Source organism: Pieris napi, chromosome 16 (genome assembly GCF_905475465.1).
Source record: "Pieris napi chromosome 16, ilPieNapi1.2, whole genome shotgun sequence".
NCBI classification, from domain to species: Eukaryota; Metazoa; Arthropoda; class Insecta; order Lepidoptera; family Pieridae; genus Pieris; species Pieris napi.
The window spans coordinates 10,897,698-10,920,981 of NC_062249.1; the positions used below are offsets into that span (position 1 = coordinate 10,897,698).

General features: G+C 33.0%; 1 protein-coding gene across 6 annotated transcripts in view; it reads right to left on the reverse strand.

Annotated features, from left to right (window-relative positions):
* LOC125057212 (semaphorin-2A) overlaps positions 1-23,284 on the reverse strand; it is a 405,445-nt gene that overhangs the window by 42,838 nt on the left and 339,323 nt on the right. For all 6 annotated transcript variants that reach the window (XM_047660755.1, XM_047660754.1, XM_047660749.1 and 3 more), the window contains 5 exons: positions 18,273-18,360; positions 17,955-18,006; positions 17,536-17,598; positions 13,306-13,413; positions 2,026-2,296 (listed from right to left, as the gene is read on the reverse strand). In XM_047660755.1, the coding sequence (XP_047516711.1) occupies positions 2,026-2,296; positions 13,306-13,413; positions 17,536-17,598; positions 17,955-18,006; positions 18,273-18,360 (582 nt within the window). The remainder of the gene's footprint in view (positions 1-2,025; positions 2,297-13,305; positions 13,414-17,535; positions 17,599-17,954; positions 18,007-18,272; positions 18,361-23,284) is intronic.

Here is a 23,284-nt window from a genome sequence, read left to right on the forward strand (position 1 = left end):
AAGTTGGCCGGCTATAGTATCAAATTTCTATTATTCCGTGATATGCAATAAATATTAGATGAAGCAATGTCTCTATTATACCCGATAGAGGGCGTTCATAATAAGCACTCATTTGCCGGCTTGGAATGAAATCGACACGTGTTAAGGATTAAATACAAGCTATTTCTATGCAATAAAAGCTTTCCCACCAGTGAAATTAAATGCGAGAATTACATCCCAATAAGCCTTGGAATATTAGTAGCTATAAATTATTCGGAGTCGTAATTAGCACGGGTTCCAAAGAATAGTCTAATTTAAAATATTCAAATGCCTTGGGACCAAAATTCACATATATTTCTCAAAGCATTCTAACAGTCTTGAGTGCTTAATTGTTAGATTCGTAGTTCCTTATAAAATATTATAGTTATTATCTACTCGGCACCGACTGAAAAAAAGCATTCCTTTTATAATATAATAATGAAATGAGTAGTCCACTTGCAAACCCCGTTAAGTCAGTAATTAATTGAGAAAACTAATTAAAACGATTAGTCTTAAAAATACGATATTAAGATGCATTTTTTGTGTATTACATGAACTTAGTAGAATATCGAATTAAATTATTTTATCAAAGAAAATTACTGTTTCATAATAATCATTTAATACGCATTTTAAAATTAAACATGCTTGTTTTGCAAAAGAAATTTTAACATAGAGTTCTGCAGTTGTATGAAATATTAAATATAATATCTGTCTCTGTAGGGATTTTTGAAGCACTGAAGCACTGGTCTGTTGCTGGTATGAAAAGTAATGTGTTAATAAAACCTCAATAATATAACTTCAACAGAAATAATTAACATAAATATTTTGCACATTTCAATTTACACACGCAAATAATATCACGAACAGTAATTTTATTATGCACTCATTATATTAAAAGAACAGCAATAAAAATACAAATAACACGATATTCGGCAAGCGAAATTTACCGTCGCATAATTTCTATACGGAGAAACAAATTAACGAAAGATTGGAGGCATATAACCGTTCATTAGAGCGAAAACGGTCTAATTTCGATTGTTTAGCGTAACATGGAAACAATTTCTGTTTAATTCGTATAATACCCATGACTGGAACAATTATTGTTCTAATGATAAGCGCTCGTGGTTAGCTCCCAATAGCTGACTTTAATGATTATCAATTAATTTGACGTAAATTAGTAGCGTTCAACACTTGCTCTAATGAAATGGAGAAATTAATGCTTTCGCTATGTAATTAGGTTACGGGTTCTGGAATTGATTATTTCAATCATTTATGAAGTAATTATATATTATGTTTATAATTTTCAAGTAGATCATTATGAAATTTAATTTCTGTAAAGTTTTCTGATCTAGGTATGTGAGAATATATAATATGGTGTTTTTTTAACAGTTTAGAGGCTACCTGCCTTGCGATTCTGTAACTCACTTTTCCAACTCACACAGCGGTTTTCGCATCGGCGGTCGCTCTCAAATCAGTCGTAAAGCAGTCATTTTATGATTTGGCATTCTGATAAACAATAAACTACAAGCTCCCACCTTATCGAAAGCTAAGCGAAAAGTGAGTTACAGAATCGCAAGGCTGATGTTAAAGTAATTTCGCTGTGACATTATCAGGCTAGCAAGTGTGTTGCCGGCCTTTTAAGAATCGGTATGCTCTTTTCAAGAGCAGTGTTGGCCTAGTGGCTTCAGCGTGCGACTCTCATCTCTGACCTCAGAGATAAGAGTCGCACGCAGAGATATCATAGGTTTAATGTGCACCAATGGACTTTTTTCTATGTGCGCATTTGACATTCGCTCAAACGGTGTAGGAAAACATCGTGAGGAGCTTGCCTTAGACCCAAACAGTCAACGGCGTGCGTCAGGCACTGAAGGCTGATCGCCTACTTGCCTATTAGATTACCAAATGATCGTGAAACTTTAATGCAGTTGTTTCCACATAGTTGTGGTACGCCGCTAAACGAAACGTAAAACGTAAAGTTGTGGAACGAAATTTTCAACGTATACTTACTGTCCAGCCATTTGGAATCGTATTTGAGAGTTCGCTTGAATGAGAACTCCCGTCTGCCCGTAGTAAGGTTGTGTAGGTCGGTTCTAAAAATGACCGTGTCGGCCTTTGTGAATTCGGCGTTGGTGCCGGAGTACAAAGCGGGCAGCGAGCCAGGGTTGCCTCTTTCCACCCACAGCGCCGTGGAGTTGTCCGCCGGGTCGTAGGGGCACTTCGCGACGCCCATACCGATCCCCGGCACGTACTCATGTCGGGGCAGGTGCGTCAGGTTCGACTACAACAAAACAATACCGTTTATTTTTATCGACGCTCCGAATACCTGTATAACGCGTAAATAGCCATTTGCATGGAATTGCTTTCCAACCCTCGTTCTGAAACAGCCGTAAAAAGTTAAATATTAAAAAATGTTACGCGCAAACACTTCGATTTTTATGCGCTATTAATCAAAGGCGTTTTGAAAAACACATCTAACGAGTGGATTTATGTGTCTGCCGTAACTGCCCTCGCACTTGAAAACACATTTGCTATTAATTTTACTTAAAACTCCATGTCCGTTTCACGTCCGAACGATTTATTGACCGGAGCGTATTTAAAAAGACGCTTGAATATTTTTCAACATGACGTCCTGCGGTCTGCTCTATTAGTATAATGCGATGGGTGGCGGGACCGTTTTCAAAATTATCATAAAATTACTAAATGTAGCATAAACGTGGGGTGGGCAGTGAGGTTCGCCGGCGTGGATTGAGACTTTATGTAAATTTTAACGATGCCGCGACCATCGGAGGCACCTGTGACCCTTACGTCCCTTCCCCCGCTTCACCTGACGAAAACCTATGTCGTTTTTATTTCAATAAGCCGAGGATTAAATTAGACTGGAGGAGGCACCCGCTGTTACCGCCCGCTGGGCGCCACGGGCTTTCCCTCAGTGTAAGTTAAAGATCAAGAAAGATCTTAAACAAACGATTTAGCATGTCGACACGCCACACAATAGCGTTTAACCCACTTCTGAGCGCACGAAACATCGTATTTGGTAATTCCATGTAAAAAGGGTGCAGAATTTTTTAAAGGGTGTGAAAGTAACAATTGTTACAAGGCTTGCAAACAAGATGGTAAGTAGGTACATTATTTTACAGCGAGGGCAAAGAAAGTCCAGAATAAACAAGCAAATGGATCGGACGGAAAAGCTCCGGGTCTTCCCCTGTAGAATAAGAAACTTTGTGGACACCCGCAACCTTCATTAGACCCTTGCTTTGTTTGTTTACGAAATTACCATCTTTAAAGCTTTTCAGTGACGGAATGAGGCGTCCGGTGGCGGTAATGATTACGCATTGAGTGAAAGTTGGCCTGAGGACTTACATCTCTGTACCCTAATTTAAATATTGTGCTGGTATAAATTCCTTGATTGAACGTTTCGAAGTTTTATGTAGAAGATATATCATTATAAATTTTCTTTTGTATTGCATCATTCATGAATCCGTGTGTTTAGCTTTATAGTTTTTAGTTTGTTTTATTCAGATTTTGCTTTGTATTACTAGAGATTAAGGTTCCATATTTTTTTTAATATAACATTTGATTACGCACTTCTTGCACTTTACTCATCATATTTCTTTTTTTAGTTTTTCCCTTACTAGGGTTGCCTGAAAGAGATCGCTTGTTAGCGATAAAGCCGCCCGTTGCATCCCTTATAATTTTTATGCATTGTGTTATTTGTGTTTTATTTTACTGCAATAATGTGAATAAATAAATAAATAAAAATCATCTTTTGGACTTGTGTAATTTGAATACACAAAAGATTTTCTTCCATCCATTGTAACTTAAACTTACTTAGTACATTGAACTATAGTATATAATTTAATACTATAATATGTCTTGCGTCTGAAATATTAACTTGAGATCAAAGAATGAGGTGTCTAAACTACCACGTTAAAAGCGTTTGAGCATATAAGATCATTTACTTTGATGTCAAAAATGCAAATTGAAACTTAATACATTTCGTAAATTATATTCGAACCCCTAGCTTTCGAGCACACAAAGGCTAAATTGCAAGGCGGGGTAAAGTTTGGAAAGCGTGTCACTATCAGCCAATGATTAAAGGCCTATCTGATATTGTCATATGATTAACAATCGATATCTTAAGGATGTGTCTATACTCTATAGATATATCTATAAGTCTAAGGACTGTATAGCTTTGTTAAAAATAGATTATTCAAGGTCTTGAATTACAAAATATCCTTTAATAAATAAATAAAAAATGCTTAGAAAGAACCTAATTGTTGTAGTGCCTATAGTAGCTAGTTAATTTTATATTCGTTTATAATGTAATTTTGTTTTTCCGATGTTTTTATTTTTTTCGTGTTTAATTTTATTAATTTGTTATACATTCTTGTCAATTTGAGGTCACATGTTAGGATGGGATTGTTTTTCATAAATAAATACTTTTCTAGTTTTAAGAATATCTGTTTATAATAATGTAATGCAATGTATTAGGTATCATATATATAATGTTTGTTTGGTTTTTTTGTATTAATTGTATTACTTTTAAAATCTTTAGTTTATAAGGAATTTTTAATTTGTACTGTGTCCTTCAGGCAACAACTATTTAATGGCTTTTGGTATTTACAGTACTGTTAGCTAATTTAACTTTTAACTTAGTGGCATTACAACTATTGGTTTTCACCTCAGATTTGCGTGACCGTGGATCAAATGTATATAGTATGTATACTCTAAATTTACTTAGTTGATTATTCGTTTATCTAACTGTGAATTATTCATAAATCAAGCGAATTTATTATCGAAAAGCTTATCTATTATAACACTGTAGACAGAATAGTGTAAGACAGTTTGTACATTATGCTAAGAGGAGATCGTCTCAGCTATTTGCAAAAGATTTTGCATAACTTAGACTTTGAACTTTGTCCTCGTCTAAAATAAGCGGCAATTACACAAGAGTACAATAGTTAAACTTTGAACAAGATGTTAGAAATCTGTATTTTTATAAGATTCTGATACGGAAATTAAATATTGACAAATTTTGCATGTTATACAGTCTGTATTGAATAAAGAATAAGCTTAATAGAACACCTGTGGTTATTGCTACAAGTCTCTGTAGAAAATATTACCACTCATTGACGGTTAAATTGTTTTTTATAGAAATAGAGCGACTTTAAATAGATACTATTTATTATTTTAGTTTAAGTTATTATTTCTTTCTTATTTTTATTTTGTGGTTGCTTGTTTAATTGCTTAATTTTTTGCTAACGTGCTTATCTTTATAATTTTTAAGTATGTATGTAAAATTTGTAATGTCATATTTTCTTGTAAAATTTATGAACGTTGTTTTAGAACTTATAAATAAATAAATAAATTATAGTATGTTTTAATTTTGGAATTATCGTAAGTTAACGCTCTAATTACTATATTATAAAACTTTGATGAGACATTTGAAACTATTCTGTTTGGCGTCTACGGTGTTCTACAGTGGGTTGCCTGCATATAGGACCTATACGTATATTCCAGATTATAGGTTCATAGTTTCCAGGATCAGGTTCATTCTTTTTTAGAGTATTACTTACATTAAAAACAGAAATCATTGACTCTGCTCGAATAGACAATCTCTATACTAAAACTATAAAACAATTGAGCTTTTAATCGCAAGTTAAGAAAGAATAAAAAATATTTTGCTAAACTGTTCAATATACTTATAACGAAAGCAACTTTAAAATGTATTTGCCGTAGTTTTATTATCACAGAACAAACTGAAGCTATTCGAGCGAAGATATTGGATCCTAATTTTGAATGGGACCGAAACCACACCTGTGCTCGCTGTCTGATGTACGCGAATCGATTGGTGCACGGCTCTACCAATGTTATGACTTTTGTTTGTTTTTCAATTATTTTCCTGATATAGCGTATAATAAAAAGTATACGAGAGGACATTGTGACGTTTTTCAGTCACACGAACAGTTAATAGACCGCTTGTTTGATATGCTGTGTATTTGGTAAGTTTAGGGCTGGATAGAATGGCAAAGAGGTACAATAGCATTGCTAAAAACGCAAATTGGTAGGTACTATCTTGAGGAGTACTCTTATAATTAATAAAAGATCGAAACCCAGCTGGTTTTAATTCATTAATGCTTTACAAAACTCAAAGCTAAGTTATGTTAGAGAATTTCATTTTGTTTCAGAAAAAACTTCAATTCACCCGCTTCCATATAAACTTTGGTTTGCGTTTCGCATATCAACTAGGTTTTCTTTAAGCGTTCCTTCGTAGATGTAAGAAAACAGCGCACACAAGTTTCCGTCATAAACTCATGTGCACCTTTCTGAATGTTAATTAGATTATTAGGGAAGAAATCTGCGTGTGATGATAAAGTTTTAACACTTATTTCGGTACATTTCTACGTTTAGTCCCGTGACCCAATTGCATACAGACAAATTCGAAGTCTGTTTCATTGATAATTTTAAGGCAGTAAATGATCAGGAGATGAACGGGTCATATGCTACTGAGCTCCCATGAAAAAAAGTGGAAAATAAATATAGTTTAAAAAAACTATAAAACACGCTTTTAAAGCACATCAAACTAAAAAGTGAAAAATAATTCCTAATTTAGGCTGAAAATGGTAATGAACAAAAAATACTGGTATTATTGTGAAAAAGCGTGGGGCGCTCTTTCAGCCTAAATTAGGAATTATTTTTCACTTTTTAGTTTGATGTGCTTTAAAAGCGTGTTTGATAGTTTTTTTAAACTATATTTTTTTTCCACTTTTTAGTCCTAGCAGCAATACGTGTTGTCTCAATTTAATCGTATTGCTTTGTGGACTTAAAAAAAATTCATTTGATTTTTCGAGATAAACCTATGAAATTATTATATTGTCGCTGATTCTTTATAAGTGTACAAAGTTTGAATTAAATCTGTCCGTTTAAAGTGGGTCAAAATCGAGTCCGAAGGAGTCGGTTACATACACACATACATATAGGTGAAGCTAATATAAAGCGTGAAAAATGGAGCAAAACAGTGACGGAATGGTACCCTAGAGATGGAAAACGATGGAAAACGAACTGAAACTAAGAGCAGGCTACAACTGGAGAAGAGTCGCAAAAGATAGAGAACAGTGGAAGGGGTTAGATGAGGCCTTTGCTAAGAGGCACACCGAACTCCGAGATATACTGGAGTGAAAATATATTAAAGTTCATATATATAAAATCACAGAGTTTCGGAATCAAAAGGCTATATTATTATTATATAAGTGATCAGCTTAGGGCGAGATATTTAACACACAAAACAACACTTGAGCTCGATTGAATTTAAATAGTGTTTGACACGTTTTTACGATTATAAATCAGTCGAGAGAGTCTTAGAGGAAATTAATTAACATGACTCACCAATCTAAATGAAAAATGAGTGTGATACATTCTTTTTGACAAACGGTTAAGTGTTGTCTGATCTAATATATTTATTTTTAATGTTTAGCACACCATATTTATAGCCACATATCACAATCTTTATTACAAAAAAAAAATAAAATTTTACTAGTATTTTTTTTTTATACGCAAAAGTTACTAATAAAATAGCGGAATAGGTTGGGATAAGAGTTCACTACAGAATATGTCTAGACCTGGATAAGTAGTGTTTATTCTATTCATTTCGCGAAGAATTCGAATGAGAGGTTCCTGAACTCCTAGGTTGGTTTTTGCAGACGGAATTTGGAAAATTCCCCTCATTTTGAACCTACATATTTTATAACCAATATATGTGTTGGAATTTAATAGAATTAGATTGCGTAAATGCCTAAAGAAATCTTTATCATCCATACATAGCCAGCCATAGTATACTATAGATATATTATACTGCAAAATATGGAATGCAAAATAATTTCGCGGTTACATCATCTGTGGACAAAGTTTTATCAAAATGTATTGCGTGAATGCAGTTTAAAGCACACAGTGAAATTCTGTATGGCTTATAAAGTGATTTTGTGAAGTGTTCTCTCGTCCAAGCTCGCGTTATAATTACGGTAATGTTCACACTCGTGCGCTGTATCGCGCCTAGAGGGCTCAGGATAATCGTGTTATTGCATTACTTGTAACTGCACTTTCCGTGTAAAATTTTACAGGCATTGTATGAACGCAGATTTAAGGTATAAATCGGTATTTCATAATTATTAAGGGGATTAATTTATGTCCATAGTAGATCCGTTAAGCGATAAGCGAATTTTTGATTTTTGTTTTATTTTTCTTTCGTTTACTATCTGCTATTGTAAATTACTATTATATTTAAGTAAATGTTATTTATTAGTCTATATTGTGTTACGCATCGAGTCAGGAAATGTTTTTTTCTGTTCTTATTTTAAAAACTATTCGCAATATTGTATATGAGGAATTTTAAGCAGAAAACAGTTTTTAATATTTTTTGTTTATTGGGTATTCTAATATATAAAATTCTCGTGTCACAGTTTTCGTTGCCATACTCCTCCGAAACGGCTTGACCGATTTTGATGAAATTTTTTATGCTTATCCGGTATCTATGAGAATCGGCCAACATTTATTTTTCATCCCCCTAAATGTTAGGGGTAGTCCATCCCTAAATTTTATTTTTAATTTTTTAGACAATTTTTTTTATTTTTTTTTATTTTTATGATACAACATACAAAAATACATACAACCCCTAACTTTCACTCCTCTACGATCAACCCCTATTTTTTTATTATAAATGATATACATGGCAAAACGACGTGTGCCCGGTCAGCTAGTAATAATATAATATTAAATAATAGTATGGGTGACCCCAGATCTAGTGCTTTCCTCGCTCAACGAAGAAGAATCGCAATACAACGAGGAAAAGGCTGCTGCCAGCATTTTAATGCTGCTTTGGGTACAACTGCTGTGGACCGAACATTTTAAAGGACTTAGTTCTTTTTCTTATTATTATCATGATGTAGGTTAGGAATATTGTAAATACTGTACCATATGTGTGTTGCAAATAAATATGTTGGTAAATAATTTAATGTATTGAAATTTATAGAATAATAGCAAATTTTATTTTTCAAAACTACGAATTGCGTAGAAACAAAAAGCTCATATTGTATAAAATGAGGCAACATTGTTATAATTCATTGGGTACGTGTGACGAAACAGGTTTCAATTTAAATGGGTACAATCAATAAGCGGGGCTTATCACATTCATTCGGGCGGGATAAATGCGATGTATTTTAAATCTGCTATACAAATTGTCCTATTGTTATGCGCGACCGGTAACAAATACCTTTGTTTCATTCGATACAATCACTTTCCTTTTATTGCTCTTTCTCACTTCGATAAGCTCCGCGTCCATTGTCTATTGTTGATTTTTAATAACCGTTGCAGGTGAATTTGCAGTGTAAATAAAAATGCAATCAAATATTTCACTATGTGAATGAATTCTCGTAGAACGGAAACAAAAGAAACTCGATGGGGCAAGACTGTCGCAGTTATGCAGTGAAGTTAGCAACAAATAAATGTAAATGATTGGTTTTATAACGCAATTGATTTTAAAAGCAATGTATTTGTTTTTTTCCGTGATTTATATAAAAATATAATAGTGTTTTAATACGTCATCTCATCAAAGCAGTGTACTTTTACAGTGTAACTGAATTTTATTCATGTCGGATGTTAGCAACAAGGCTGTTTCTAGTTCCGTGAAGATAGCAACGAAATAGTTATATGGAGGCAGTAAAGATGCCATTTTGGTTTGTGTCAGTCTCAGAGTGTCCCAGGACCCTATCAATTGCGTACATGTGATTTCACTCAATTTTTGAAACTGACGCGCCCTCACCGCAGGGAGGGGCCCATTACTCAAACGACAGATTATAATACAAAACATTGATCATCTCTGGAGTTTTACGTTACAATTATTGCGGTACAAAAATTACTTTCACGCTCAATCATATGGGAACCGCATTTGTAAATATTTTCTGTACATTTTATTGAAATTTAAAAGAAATGTTGGTTATTTTTCGTCTATTTTTGTCGTAAATTTTGCTATCAAATATCTTTTCGTATTGAATCTAGCTAAGATAGATAATAAAATTACAAAGAAACTGCACAATCAGGTATGTCAAATTAGCATGCAGAGTGGCAAAACTATTAAAACCACTAACTATTTATAATACCAGTACGTCATAACATATGTCGAAAACTTTTGAACAAGAAGTCCTTTGCAGACACACAATGCCTTCAAAAACCTCATCACTTTCTATTTGAAAGTGGATCTCTTCTGAGAAAACTACTATAAAGAGGTAACCTTTTAGTCCCAATATACAGATACTACATGGAATAAATACAGTGTTCTCTGTATTAGTTTGCTCTGTGGTCGGCTAGTATCGCCAATCGTATTCAATACTTCCTTCCCCACAAACGTAATATATTTTCAATTTTCAACGTTTCCGCTCTCGGTTTTTGACTTTTAATACGATTTATCGTCACAAAACTGTATTTTTATGTACCGTGTAATAACTGTTATTGATTTCGAATTGCGGTTGTTGTAAGTGAAATCATTTTTCATAAAACTTTTACAGTTTTTCGACTCTTTCTTCGTCGTGTCTGGTGTCGTGTCATTCAATCATTTCTCATTCAAATGTAGCATTGGGTATATGTTTATTAAATTTGTTTATAAATAAATTTCATTTATCGTACTAGCATAGTTTGTAAGGATAATGTATAGGTAGGTATATCTAGAATAATAAAGAAAGAATTCACTCGTAGCTCTTTAAAAGAAAAACATAAAAAATGTGTCTAGGGGAAATTATATAAAATAATTTTAAGTAACGTGTTAAATAATATTTATTTATACGAAAATATATATTTTTTTTGTAATTGTTACTCGACGTATTTGATTAGAAAAGTTAGAGTTGACTAAAACATTATTTATTTCTCAATTTTCGGATTATTAAATTATTTTAAATTGAACGAAGGGTCAACGGCGATAAAATTTGTTGAGGGTCCAAACGATACATCATAAAATTATATGAAAGTCAAACGCAGGAAACTGAGAGGTGAACAGAGCACAGAAATTTATTGCCGTGTGTTCTCGATGGCCTTTGTGAAAAATCAACTTTATCGCTTGAAACGCTTTATTAGTGAGACTATTTAAGTTCTAAATCCAACTTAAAAGCTTGTAAAATTTTAGCGAAATTTACCAATTATATATATATATATAGAATTTATTAATTATTAATTAATTACAATTAATCTGTTACTTGCACTCTGAAATTTACAATAAGAAAAATGTAAAGAATCTTTTATTAACAAAATTGACTTAAACAAAAATTACAAGTTTGATAATATTCGGTATACTTTTTAGACTAAACTATAAATAGTTAACCATTGTCACATAATCCTCTTTGTTATAAAATTGGAGAAAAGTTCTAGTTTAATAAAAAATTGTAATTGAAAAAACAATAAAAAAATGTTATGGAATGAACTATTGTTTGTTATGAAGAGCTTGTATTTTTTAAAAGGGTTCCAAAATTTTACACATTTTTTTTATTATTACCAAGAACGGATTTAAGTCCTAAACGAATTCTCTTTTTAAAATTTATTTCTATTAAAATTTTTAGAGATACGAAATAGGTAACATAAAATTGTCATTGGAACAACAATATTTTTTTTATGGAATTAACTATTTAGTTTGTTATGGAAGAGCTGGGACTGGTATTATTTAAAAGGGTTCCGAAATTCTACACATTTTTTTATTATTACTATGCACGGATTTAAGTCCCAAACGAATTCCCTATTTAAAATTTATTTCTATTAAAATTTTTAGAGATACGAAATAGGTAACATAAAATTGTCATTGGATAGCGTCTTTACGGAGTCGTTCAGTTAGAAATACCTTTTGCAGCGCTGGGAAAAATCTGTTCTCGTCTTACGGCGTCATTTGGAATCAGTATCCGTGAAATTTGTCGCGGTTGCCAGCGTGAAGTTACTTTACTAGGATGCATCTAAAGGAACTGTGAGACGTGATGCGTTGTAAACGAGGATTTTCGTTTGACGTATTGTTATTTGTGATGATATATGGGAATGGCTAAATGGAAATGCGAACATAAAACCCGGAAGCATTGGAGCAACGTAAATACGGGAATTCGCGAAACAAAGAAAGATGCCGTAGTTTTTTTTGTAATTGAAATATCCAATAAATTGATTGATAATATTAACTGCAAAAAATATCTAGTGATGTAGGTTGGTTTTATTTAGTTCGCTATATTATTAATACCAAGAGCAGTGTTGGCCTAGTGGCTTTGTGCGACTCTCATCTCCGAGGCCGTAGGTTTTATTCCCTGATGTGTTACAATGCACTTTCTTTTGCGCATTTAACATTTAGTAAATGTAAAATTAGAAGCATTTAATGTATTATTCTTTTTTTGACGTTCATAAGTGTACATTGTGTACCTATATGAATAAATGATTTTTGATGATTTTTTTTTAACATTCGCTCGAATGGTGAAGGAAAACATCGTGAGGAAACCGGCTTGCCTTAGACCCAAAAAATCGACGGCGTATGTCAGGCATAGGATCACCTACTTGCCTATTAGATTGACAAATGATCATGAAACAGATTCAGAAATCTGAGGCCCAGACCGACCGGTAATAAATATAATAATAATACTACCAATGGCGTGTAGTCTTGCAATCGTTTTTTATGATAATGTAACTCATAAAATTTACGTGTACACAGCTTTTATGAATAAAAACATTTCTTTTCCATCAACATAATTATTATAAAGTTATTTTAGTTCTTGCAACCTTTATTTTTTCAGTACTAAACACTTTCTGATATTATGGTTACATTCCGATACCATCTTGCCCTTTTAGTTTGTAGCATATGTAACCTGTTGAGATCTTTGGCGAGTGTCCAATGAAATTGATCAGTTAAGTACTTCCTAGATAATAGCTATAAATCTTCACTGTCAGAGACGATAAAAAAGTTAGCAAAAGAGGGGTAAATGACAGGTTCTGTATCTGTATTAACAAGTAGGTATTTGTTTCGCTACAAGTTTAATACAATTTTTAAAATGTATTTAAATAACATAGTCCTACACTTCAGCTAAAATAATCTTTCCCTGCGAATAAAACTTCGCAGATGTCGTCAATGCGTTTTGTTACTATTAGATAATTTAATGGACGACTCTGAGTGGCTGATTGGTACGACAGTTATATGTGAGCGATACATTTAAGATACAATGTTGCTTGGACCTATGCGAGTGACTAGTTTTATTAGGTTTATTTTGATTTCATTTTTGTACTTACGTATAGTACCCAGTCCTTAGGGCTATGTGCGTTGGTGCCGCAGATATAGAGTCGAGACCCATCACCCATTGGTTGGATGACACGGATATGATTCCGACAGTCGAAATGCTGAAAAAGATATAAGAAATGTTATAACGAATAATACGAAAGTGTTTTTTACTTTAATAATATTCATTGCGAATGGTGTTTATTAGTTGCTGTGATAAACGTTGCTTGGAAATGAATTTATTACTTTCAAGTATTTTAAAACACAATTAATTTATCAGTTGAAATGACAATACCACCAAAAAAGTTTGTGTTGTCAACAATGTTATGGTTATATATAATAAATAATAGTTTAAAAAAAAAACTAGAACACACGCTTTTAAAGCACATCAAACTTAAAAGTGAAAAATAATTCCTAATTTAGGCTGAAAATGGTAATGAACAAAAAATACTGGTATTATTGTGAAAAAGCGTGGGGCGCTCTGTGCCATATTTTTCGTCTATCGATGCCATATCGTCGTCTATTTTTTAGTGAATTTTTTTAATTTTTTTTTCGGATTATTGCATTGTCATCGATCTTTGACAGGTGCGCAAAGTTTTAATTAAATTTGTCCGTTAAAAGTGGGTCAAAATCGAGTCCGAAGGAGTCGGTTACATACATACAGGTGAAGCTAATATAAAGCATGTAAAAATTATTTGAGAGTAATCATTTCATTATTTTACTTTTAGTTAGATTACTAATACTACTTCATGTCATCAAATCACAATTCTACCTGTGCGTGGACTGACGGAGAAAATTAGTTTCAATCTCTCGTCCGACCGCAACAACCACATTCCATTAGATTGTATGTTGCTTTTGAAATATGGCTAATCAAAATTAAAAACAAAACAACATAAAGTTAAATTTCAACTAAACAAACTCAAAAAAATAGATTTCAGAACGTGCTTAACAGTACGAAGTTTAAAAACGGTTCAATCTTGTATACTGATTAAGACACCGAACATTAAACAAAGAAACTGAATATTCATTCGTAAATTCACTTATATATTGAAATTATTTTAAGCATCATTTTGTTCACTAAAACGAACAACGCACACTCCTGTCACACGGAATATTAATGTCCCGTTCAATATTTATGTTGAACGCAAATTTACATAATCACGGCCAGTGAGCGTTCGCCCACTCTTCTGAATTACTATTATTCCAATAAAATTTTCGATGCATTGAATATGTGCGGTTCCTTCATTACGGCGTTTTATCGGCGCTGGATTGTCACATCAGCATAATGCCCCATAGTATAGCTAATTCTCATTTCGCGAAACGTAATCCCAGTTAGTAGTTTTCCCGTTCGTGTGAAAATAAACAATTAGGCCGAGTTCTTTGTTCGCTCGTAAAAACTTGCGCCACACTTTCGGCCTAGCGGAGGTAACTTTGCGAGAGATTGTTCTAAAGTAATTATCGGATTAATATAGTCGAAGCGATTCGTTGTACTGACGCGCGCAAAAGTGTTTTACGTTCGGAAACAATCAGAATTAAGAGAACAATCAAAGGCTCACGTCGGAGTTTCTTTTAACGGTACTTAGCCGGGCGCTCGCATAACTTCGAACTAATGCTTTGGATTGGTCCATTTTGTTAATTATTCGCCACTTTGTAAGTCGATTTACGACTATGCTTCTTCTCTTTTTTACTGAGTGGTTTTTAAGTCGAACTAATTTATCCATAATGTCTTTGGTGATACCTTTGAAATGTTTAAATTGTTAATGTGATTGTAAATTTATGTATGGTTTTAAATTAAAGAAAGAAACTATAGGTAGAGGTTAGAACATATGTTAGATGTAATAATAATTATTAATATTTATCAAAGAATGTATAAAGTTGTACAAAGCGAATGTAATTGATATTAAAGTAAAATTTTAAAGATCCTTGACACAAAAGCCTTTTAATAAAGCCTTTTATCCCACGATTTTCCCAGATACGATCACAAAGAGCAATGACTTAAAACAACAAGAAGAGTGTCGAACGGCCAACAGAATTCGCCGACGGCGTTTCCCAGCCTTTTTCATGTTACATCGTGTTTAGAGAAGGGAAAGCTCGTAGACAGCGAAACTTTGATTATAGCTTTCAAGGAGTGGATGTTTTCGCGATCGAGGTGAGATACTCGAGTATAATTCTTTTTTACAACCTACTTTTATACTAATAAAAGAATTTATTTTTTCGTCCCGAATCGAGCGGGTAGCATGTGGTCTATAGCTTTTCTTGCAATAGAAAAGTTTCGACTTTTATTTGCTTTCGGCTATATTTTGTGTTTGAAGTTGCCTTTAGTTTTATCCCGTATTGTGAGCATTGCGGACCGTTTTTATTGGAAGTCATAGAACAGATTTAGAAAACTTTTATTTGGTATTTAAATAAATTTTATTTTAGTTCTTATTTAAAACTGAATGATAAATATATAATAAAAATGGTAAATATTTTGTTACGTAATAGGCAAACGAGCAGGAGGCTCATCTGATGTTAAGTGATATCGCCGCCCATGGACACTTACATTGCCAGATGGCTCGCAAGTGCGTTGCCGAGCTTTCAAAATTTATTGATAATCCTTTGAATATATTAAACATCTTAATATAATAATAAATACTAACAAATCTTTATATAATTCAAAAGAAAATCCCTAATCGCCTTTTGTACTCTTCAATATTTTAAATACGTCCATTGTAAGGCAGTTTGCAAAATACAAGAGATCGATTTATAAATACAATCTTTATATAGTATAGAACAAAGTTTAATTCCGCCATATATTTTAAAACTGCGGCTAAATGCGTCCAGGCAAGAGCTAGCAATAAAAGAATTAGCAAGAACAATAACTCATAGGTCGCGGTACCCACGTCCGCCCAATCTCCAGAACCAGGGTGTAACAGAAATAAAACAAATATTGCTCCTACGTCGCGATTGTAAATCAAAATTAACGGCCTTAATATAGCGAGTAGAGCTTTAAGCTCCCGCAATGAAATATGCGCCTCCCGCCGCTCACCGTTAAAAATGAGATTAAATCTTGATGGAAATAGTGTTAGTTATGTGCAATTTACCGAATATGCACCTAATTGAACGAATAACTTTGTTCTTGGTTTTTTTTAATATTTGTACATCTTATATATACAGTGTAATTACGATATAGACAGTGTTCGTTATAGGGATAGAAGAGGAAAAACACCAAACTTAACCAATTACAATAATTTATATATATACATACATATATATAATAGATAGGTGACAATGGTGCGTTTAGTAACTGAGACCAAAATTTCCTACAGGCAATGTAATCTAAGAATAATGGCACACGTGTTAATGCAATTAACAATAACAAAGGCGAAACGGCTGTTTATGACCTCAGATGCCTTTTTAGAAATTTCGGCACCTGAATAGTTTAGTTTTGTAATCTGATTATAAAAACAATTACACTTAAGTATGTTGTTGATGTCTAAATATGAAAATATTTCTTCGTATTAGAGAATGGCTGTTGCGTTATAAAGAGTGGATAAATGTATGGGTTTTGTGTTATACCAACCAAATTATATCTTTTTGACATTATAGAGAGATTTTCGTTACAGCGAATGACATTATAAGACTTGACATTGTATATCTAATTTTTTTTTTTACAAATGGCGCCGTGAGTAACTGCGTTTCTAAGTTGTGTAGTGCAATTCGACGAAATGTGTCAAGCTCAAAAGTCTGATAACCTACTTGTGTATAAATAAGAATGCAACAAAGCATATGAATTCTAGGCCTTAACCCATCTAGTGTACAACCCTTTGGATTATCATTATTCATTTTCGAATGAAAGTAAATTAAAAATGATTTTTTTTCTGTTTATTGTAAGAACTCTACCTATGTCATATAAGTATAGTATGTCTAAGCGTAAAGGAAAAAAATTAAAGGTAACCACAATTATTTGTCGCTACATTAGATTGACATTTGATAATTAATGATCGTAAGTTACACATAAACCCAGTGTAATAGGTTTTACAATTGTTTTGACTAATTTCTGAAAAAAAAAATCTTAAATTAAAAAGCAAGACAACATAACACTTAATTTCAACACAATATCAGGAGAGAAAAAACAAAAAAAAATTGAACTTCAATAACTAAATAAAAGACAACCTTAAAACACATGCAACTTAACTACGTAATATAAATAAAAAAGATACTGCATTTTGTTGACGCAAATGTAATAGACAATTTCTAATTACCTCCGATTTCCCTTTTGACACACACTGCGCCACGTTACTGGGCTCCAAATTTATCGCATCTCTCTGAAACAAGCAGGGTTTGTTGTTAAGAAGTAATTAAAGCAAGTTAATTCTAATAGGAGTAGTTATTAGGAACTTGATTTAAATTGCCATTATTTAAACGAAAGATATATAAAACATAGATACTAAGGTTTTCTAATTAGCGATCTTTGGGCCACGTGAATACGTGTTGTAATTTTGATACATATTTATCTAGCATTTTGTTTTGGATACAAGCACCGTATAAAAAATCTGGCGTTTAAAAAGAGTAGCGGAGTTTTTACTGTCTTGAGTCCTTTTATTAGAATCATTATGTTTTTAATAAGAATGCAATGTAGCCTAATTTCATTTGTTTATTAATAATTCTTATACACACATACCTCACAATGTGATGCGCTGATATTGTTCATGTTAAGTCGATATAATCGGTCCCTGTAACAAACAGGCAACATATAAATCCTCTATGGTTTAAAAGTCTATACTAGAAAAGCCTCCTCATACAGATCAATACTTCATTTAGTCTAGATAGGTATAATAAATATATTTTCAGTTATATTGAAATTCAATGTAAAGTGTTCAATATTATCTAACACAATTACTTATACATCTAAAAGTACAGTGTTAAAACTGAAGTTTCGTTTCATAGTATTTTTCAATGTTATTTCTGTATAAATATGTATGTATTGGATTAAACTTACATCGCACCAACGTAGAGTGCATCACGCTTTGTGTCGACAAACAAAGTTCTGTAGTAGAGAGTCCCACATGAGAATTCGCGTACATGATCTGTGGACAAAAATATAATATTTAATTAACTTGTAAACATAAGATGCTAGGCGTATTAATGTAAGCAATGAGATTTGATTCCAGGTTGCATGTCTGAACATTTTTATTAATTCGTATATGGTCTATACGTCTGCGTATACATTTTAGTCTGTGTTATTATTTATTTAGCTCTCAGACAAGTCCAGGGTTGGCCAGGCTTGTGGACGTCTCTCAACCATGAGGTCGTGCATTAATATCTCATCTTCACCAATGGAGTTGTCTTTCTAGGAAAACAAATGAAACCAGATTGCCTTAGATTTAATAATCGACGGCGTGGGTCTGTACTTGTATATTAAGAAAAACAATTATGAAACAGATTTCGAAATTTGAGGCCAATACTTAGGATAATGAAATAAAAACACATTTTATTTTGATCTCAATTCAACATTCAAATATGATCATTTAAATCACACCTCAATGTTTCCAATTCAAACAGCAATGGAAATTCATTTACCATTTAATGCATTCACAAAAGTTGAAAGTCAATTTGTTACGTTTACAGTTTTGATATCATTTTTTTATTGCCACGTATAAAGTCACGCACGATATCCACTATGCATCAGCTACGTTTGCAAGCAATAACAATCACGACAAACCGACTAAAACGAAAAGTGAACGAATAACTACGGACTGCAAATGTACGTGACTCGGCCATAAATATTTCCCCGCTAACGTACGTGCATAAACAACTTGATTGAAAGACTTTAAATATTGATAAACTGCGGGGTGCAACGTTTTTGAAGACTGAAGTAGGTGTAACAAAAATATAACGTCAATACAGATTTAATTAATAATAATTCTTTAGGTCTGACTAGACTAGGCGTGACATAGGTATATATATAGGACTATAGTATTGTGCAATTTTTTCCCAGAAGTTCACAAAAGCCACTAGGTCAACACTGCTCGTGTTGGCCTAGTGGCGTCAGCGTGCGACTCTCATCCCTGAGGTCGTAGGTTCGATCCCCGGCTGTGCACCAATGGACTTTCTTTCAATGTGCGCATTTAAGATTCGCTTGAATGGTGAAGTAAAAACATCGTGAGTTAAATCAAAAGGTTTAGGCGTCTTGTTCCTGTTATGTCAAGAAGTTGGATTGCCTCAGCATTCACATGTTTATTATGCAAATAAACGCATAAATTAAAAACGATTTGATCAGATAATCCAAGTACAAGTGTACTTAAAAATAAATTAAAAATAGGTAAATTGGTAGAAAGATTAGTATTTTTTCTAGGTTGTCTGGAAAAACATACCTTTAGCAGTAAGGGTAGTTTTTGACACCCAGGAGTCATTGTTTGCGATAAGTCTTGTTTTCTGAATCTCACACTAAGTCATTGTTAATGTAAATAAGTTTTAATTTTGTTATAATTCACAATTTATTAATACTATGTAGAATCAAGTTAGATAGTTGATGGGTACATTTGTCTTGAAGATATTTTTAACCTAATAATTATTTCACAAATCATATTTAGTTCATATTAAACAACATTAAAAACCTTCTTGTTCAACTAAATAAAATCGAAATAAGTCAAGTGAAAATTGTGTTTACAGTAGCGAACATTATGTTCTTTGTAAATACTCTTCAGAGTGTGAAGTTTAAAAAAACCAAACACTGACGGCGTAAGACGTCTTCGGGCGGAAGACTTTTCAATGTGTTCACCTATTTGCGTCTCGAGAATACATTTTTCACGAAGGCAGCCGTCACTGTCTCTAGTAGACGGTTCTAGAATATATTCACTAAAAGCAATATGAAAACGGCGAGTTATTTCTAATGCTCTAGCTACTCTAAGCTTTTTTATATTGCGGTTATTAATTTTGAGAATAATTATGGAATATGTTGTGTCAAATCTGGGTTTTCAGGAAGAAAGCTATAATCAACCTTTTACTTTGAGTAAAGAGATATATAAATCGACGATTGGTTTACAACTATACTTGTGTACTTTAACTGGCAGCATTTCGCTGTATTGCGATACTTATTCGTTAAGCGAGGAAAGCACCACCTCTAGGGTCACCGATACTATCTACCAGGCGCCAACTTAAAACTTTAATTAGCGCCTGTGCACTTGAACCCTACGGCATGTACTTATAATAACTTATAAGAGATAGAGAGAGAAGAGACTCCGAAAGGAACAAAATCGAATTTGGAGGAAATATATAAGATAATTGAGAGTTTCTTGTGAGATCTAATTACAATCGTTAATTCAGATATATCTACGCCGTAATTTTCTCAGTAAAATTAATTCCAAATCTAAATTAAAATAAAATATATAAATAGACTATAAAATAATGTAAAATCTACGATTGATTATGTAGCTTTATCCTACATGAGTCCGCGTGCAAGTAGGTTCTATTGCGCAGCTATGAGATTTTATATGGCTCAAAATTGTTATACTTAAATTAAATATGTTAAATGTTTTGATTAAATTAGGATTCAAAGGAAACCGAATACCAGTACTGGATGTTTGACTCAAGTTAATAATAACAACGTTATAAGCTTACCGAATAAAAAATAGCACCGTTGACAATGTTTCGATGTAAATGAAGTTTGAATAGAGTATGTGATGCAGACGTGGGAATAGTGCAGGTGCGAATTCAGAAATCAGTATTGCAGAGAGACACCGTTGGGACTTCGCTGCAACCTTGTTGTATCACCAATTTACATACGTGAAAGTTTCGTACCCTGTAAAAGTGTTCTGACACGTTGATTGGGAGTGTTGAAGTTTTATGTGTTGTGAAACGTTTATTTTTTCAAAGATTTTGCCAAAATGGTTTGTTTTGTAGTGTGAATAATGTTGCACACGTATATACTATACTATAGTATGTTTAATTAATATTTAAAAAAAATATTTTTTTATAATTTGCATGTAGTAAATTTTTTTATTTTTTTTCAATCAATATTTTTAATCAGGGTAGTATTATATATAACAATATAACTTTCTTTTTTACTAAAGATGTATATGTACTTTAGTGTCACATAAAAAATATACACATAAATAATTAATTGATTAAAAACAACCTAACGTTTGCATATTCTATGGGCTTCAAACTTTCGATTGGTATAGAATTTATCTAATAATCATACCGGTGAAATGTTTAAAAAAATATTTTTTTTTATACTAATTAAAATACTCTGGACTGAAATTTGCTAGGCAACCCATATGGATTATATTTATTGACATATTAAATTTAATATAAAATACGTTTCATTAAATAAGCATCTCGGTGAAGGTCGTTGTATATCGGGATCTTAGACCAGTATAACACACTGGCCGTAAGCAAGAATTATCGACATTCTTTATTTCAAATGTGGTAATAAATTGTTTAAGTACGAATTACTATAAATTATAATACATTTTCATCGTTCAGTCATAATATAAACCTATATTTATTTATTTTTATTAAAATTAAAATTATATTAACACTTTAAGTTGTCTGTTGTTGTGTTGTTGGGTGTCTACAATAGAATATATAATACTCCTGGGCCTCTGATGTCTGATGTTTCATGATCATTTGTCGATCGAATAGGCAAGTAGGTGATCAGCTTCTGTGCCTGACACACGCCGTCGACTTTTTTGGGTCTGAGGCAAGCCGATGTTTTCCTTTACCGTTCGAGCGAATGTTAAATGAGCACATAGAAAGAAAGTCCATTGGTGCACAGCCGGGGATCGAACCTACGACCTCAGGGATTAGAGTCGCACGCTGAAGCCACTAAGCCAACACTGCTCGGTATGTATGACATACAATCTACGCATTACGTATTAGTTGATAACACAACTCTATTTCACCTTCTCCAACATAGATACAATAAGTATCTCTGACCAATATATTTTAAATCACGCGCATTTAAATGTATTCAAAGTATACTTATTGCAATAAATAACAGCTGATCGTAATCATCCGCCATCTTGTTTTTCAATAGGACTCATGGTAATTTAAATTGGTTAAAGAATTATTTAAAGGCTTAGAACCTTTCGCCAATACTTCTGGTCTACGCGACCCGTAAACAAATGTATAAATTGAATAACTTGGTGTATATTTCGAAGCGTAACTATAATTATCGTCAGTAAATGTTATATCAAGATGTACACGCAATGCTTTACACGACATTTTTACTTAGCCCAAGATGGGATATGGGTTATTGATTATTCTAAATTAGGAACAAATATAAGGGGAAGTAATAGATCTTAATCTAGTGCAAAAACTTTCTATGGGACTATTTTTATATAGAGAACTGTACAGACGTTCATAATAACATCTGATGTTAAGTGAAATGTGCCTATTGGAGGGAACGTCTGTCCAGAAGATGCCTATTTAATCGCCGCTTAAATGTACCCATATTATACTGCCTAAGGAAGATGAAATTGGAAAGGAGTTCCACTCTTTGCGATGTCGATGTCAACAACTTCTTCTTCTTATACTAGCATCTCCTTGCGAAGGTTGGCGATCATCATGGCTAGTTTAATTATGGATGCCGCTCTTCTAAACAATGTCTTGATGCTTTGACCAAACCATTGTCTTAAGTTTTTCAACCAAGACCTGCGTCTGCGGGGTAGATGTCAATAACGAAGCTGTGAACTCCTGCTTTCTTCTAGATGGGGATAAAAGGGGATGACGGAATCAGGTTGTGTAGTTTCATGAAGCATTTTTCGCTTTAGATTCATCACCATAATGTCTTTTCATAAACAATGGCGATGATTCTACATCATTGATTTTTGATTCCAAGAAATGTCGCTTTCCTCGCGAGTTTCATTACCGTATGACCGCATGTTTAGGCCAATTAAAAGAAAAATCTATGACAATGCAACCGAAGGCAAAGACTCGTGTTATTCGACATGAGAGTCAAACGCTTTTCGCATTTATACCTTAAATAGAATACATGCGATTATGTGT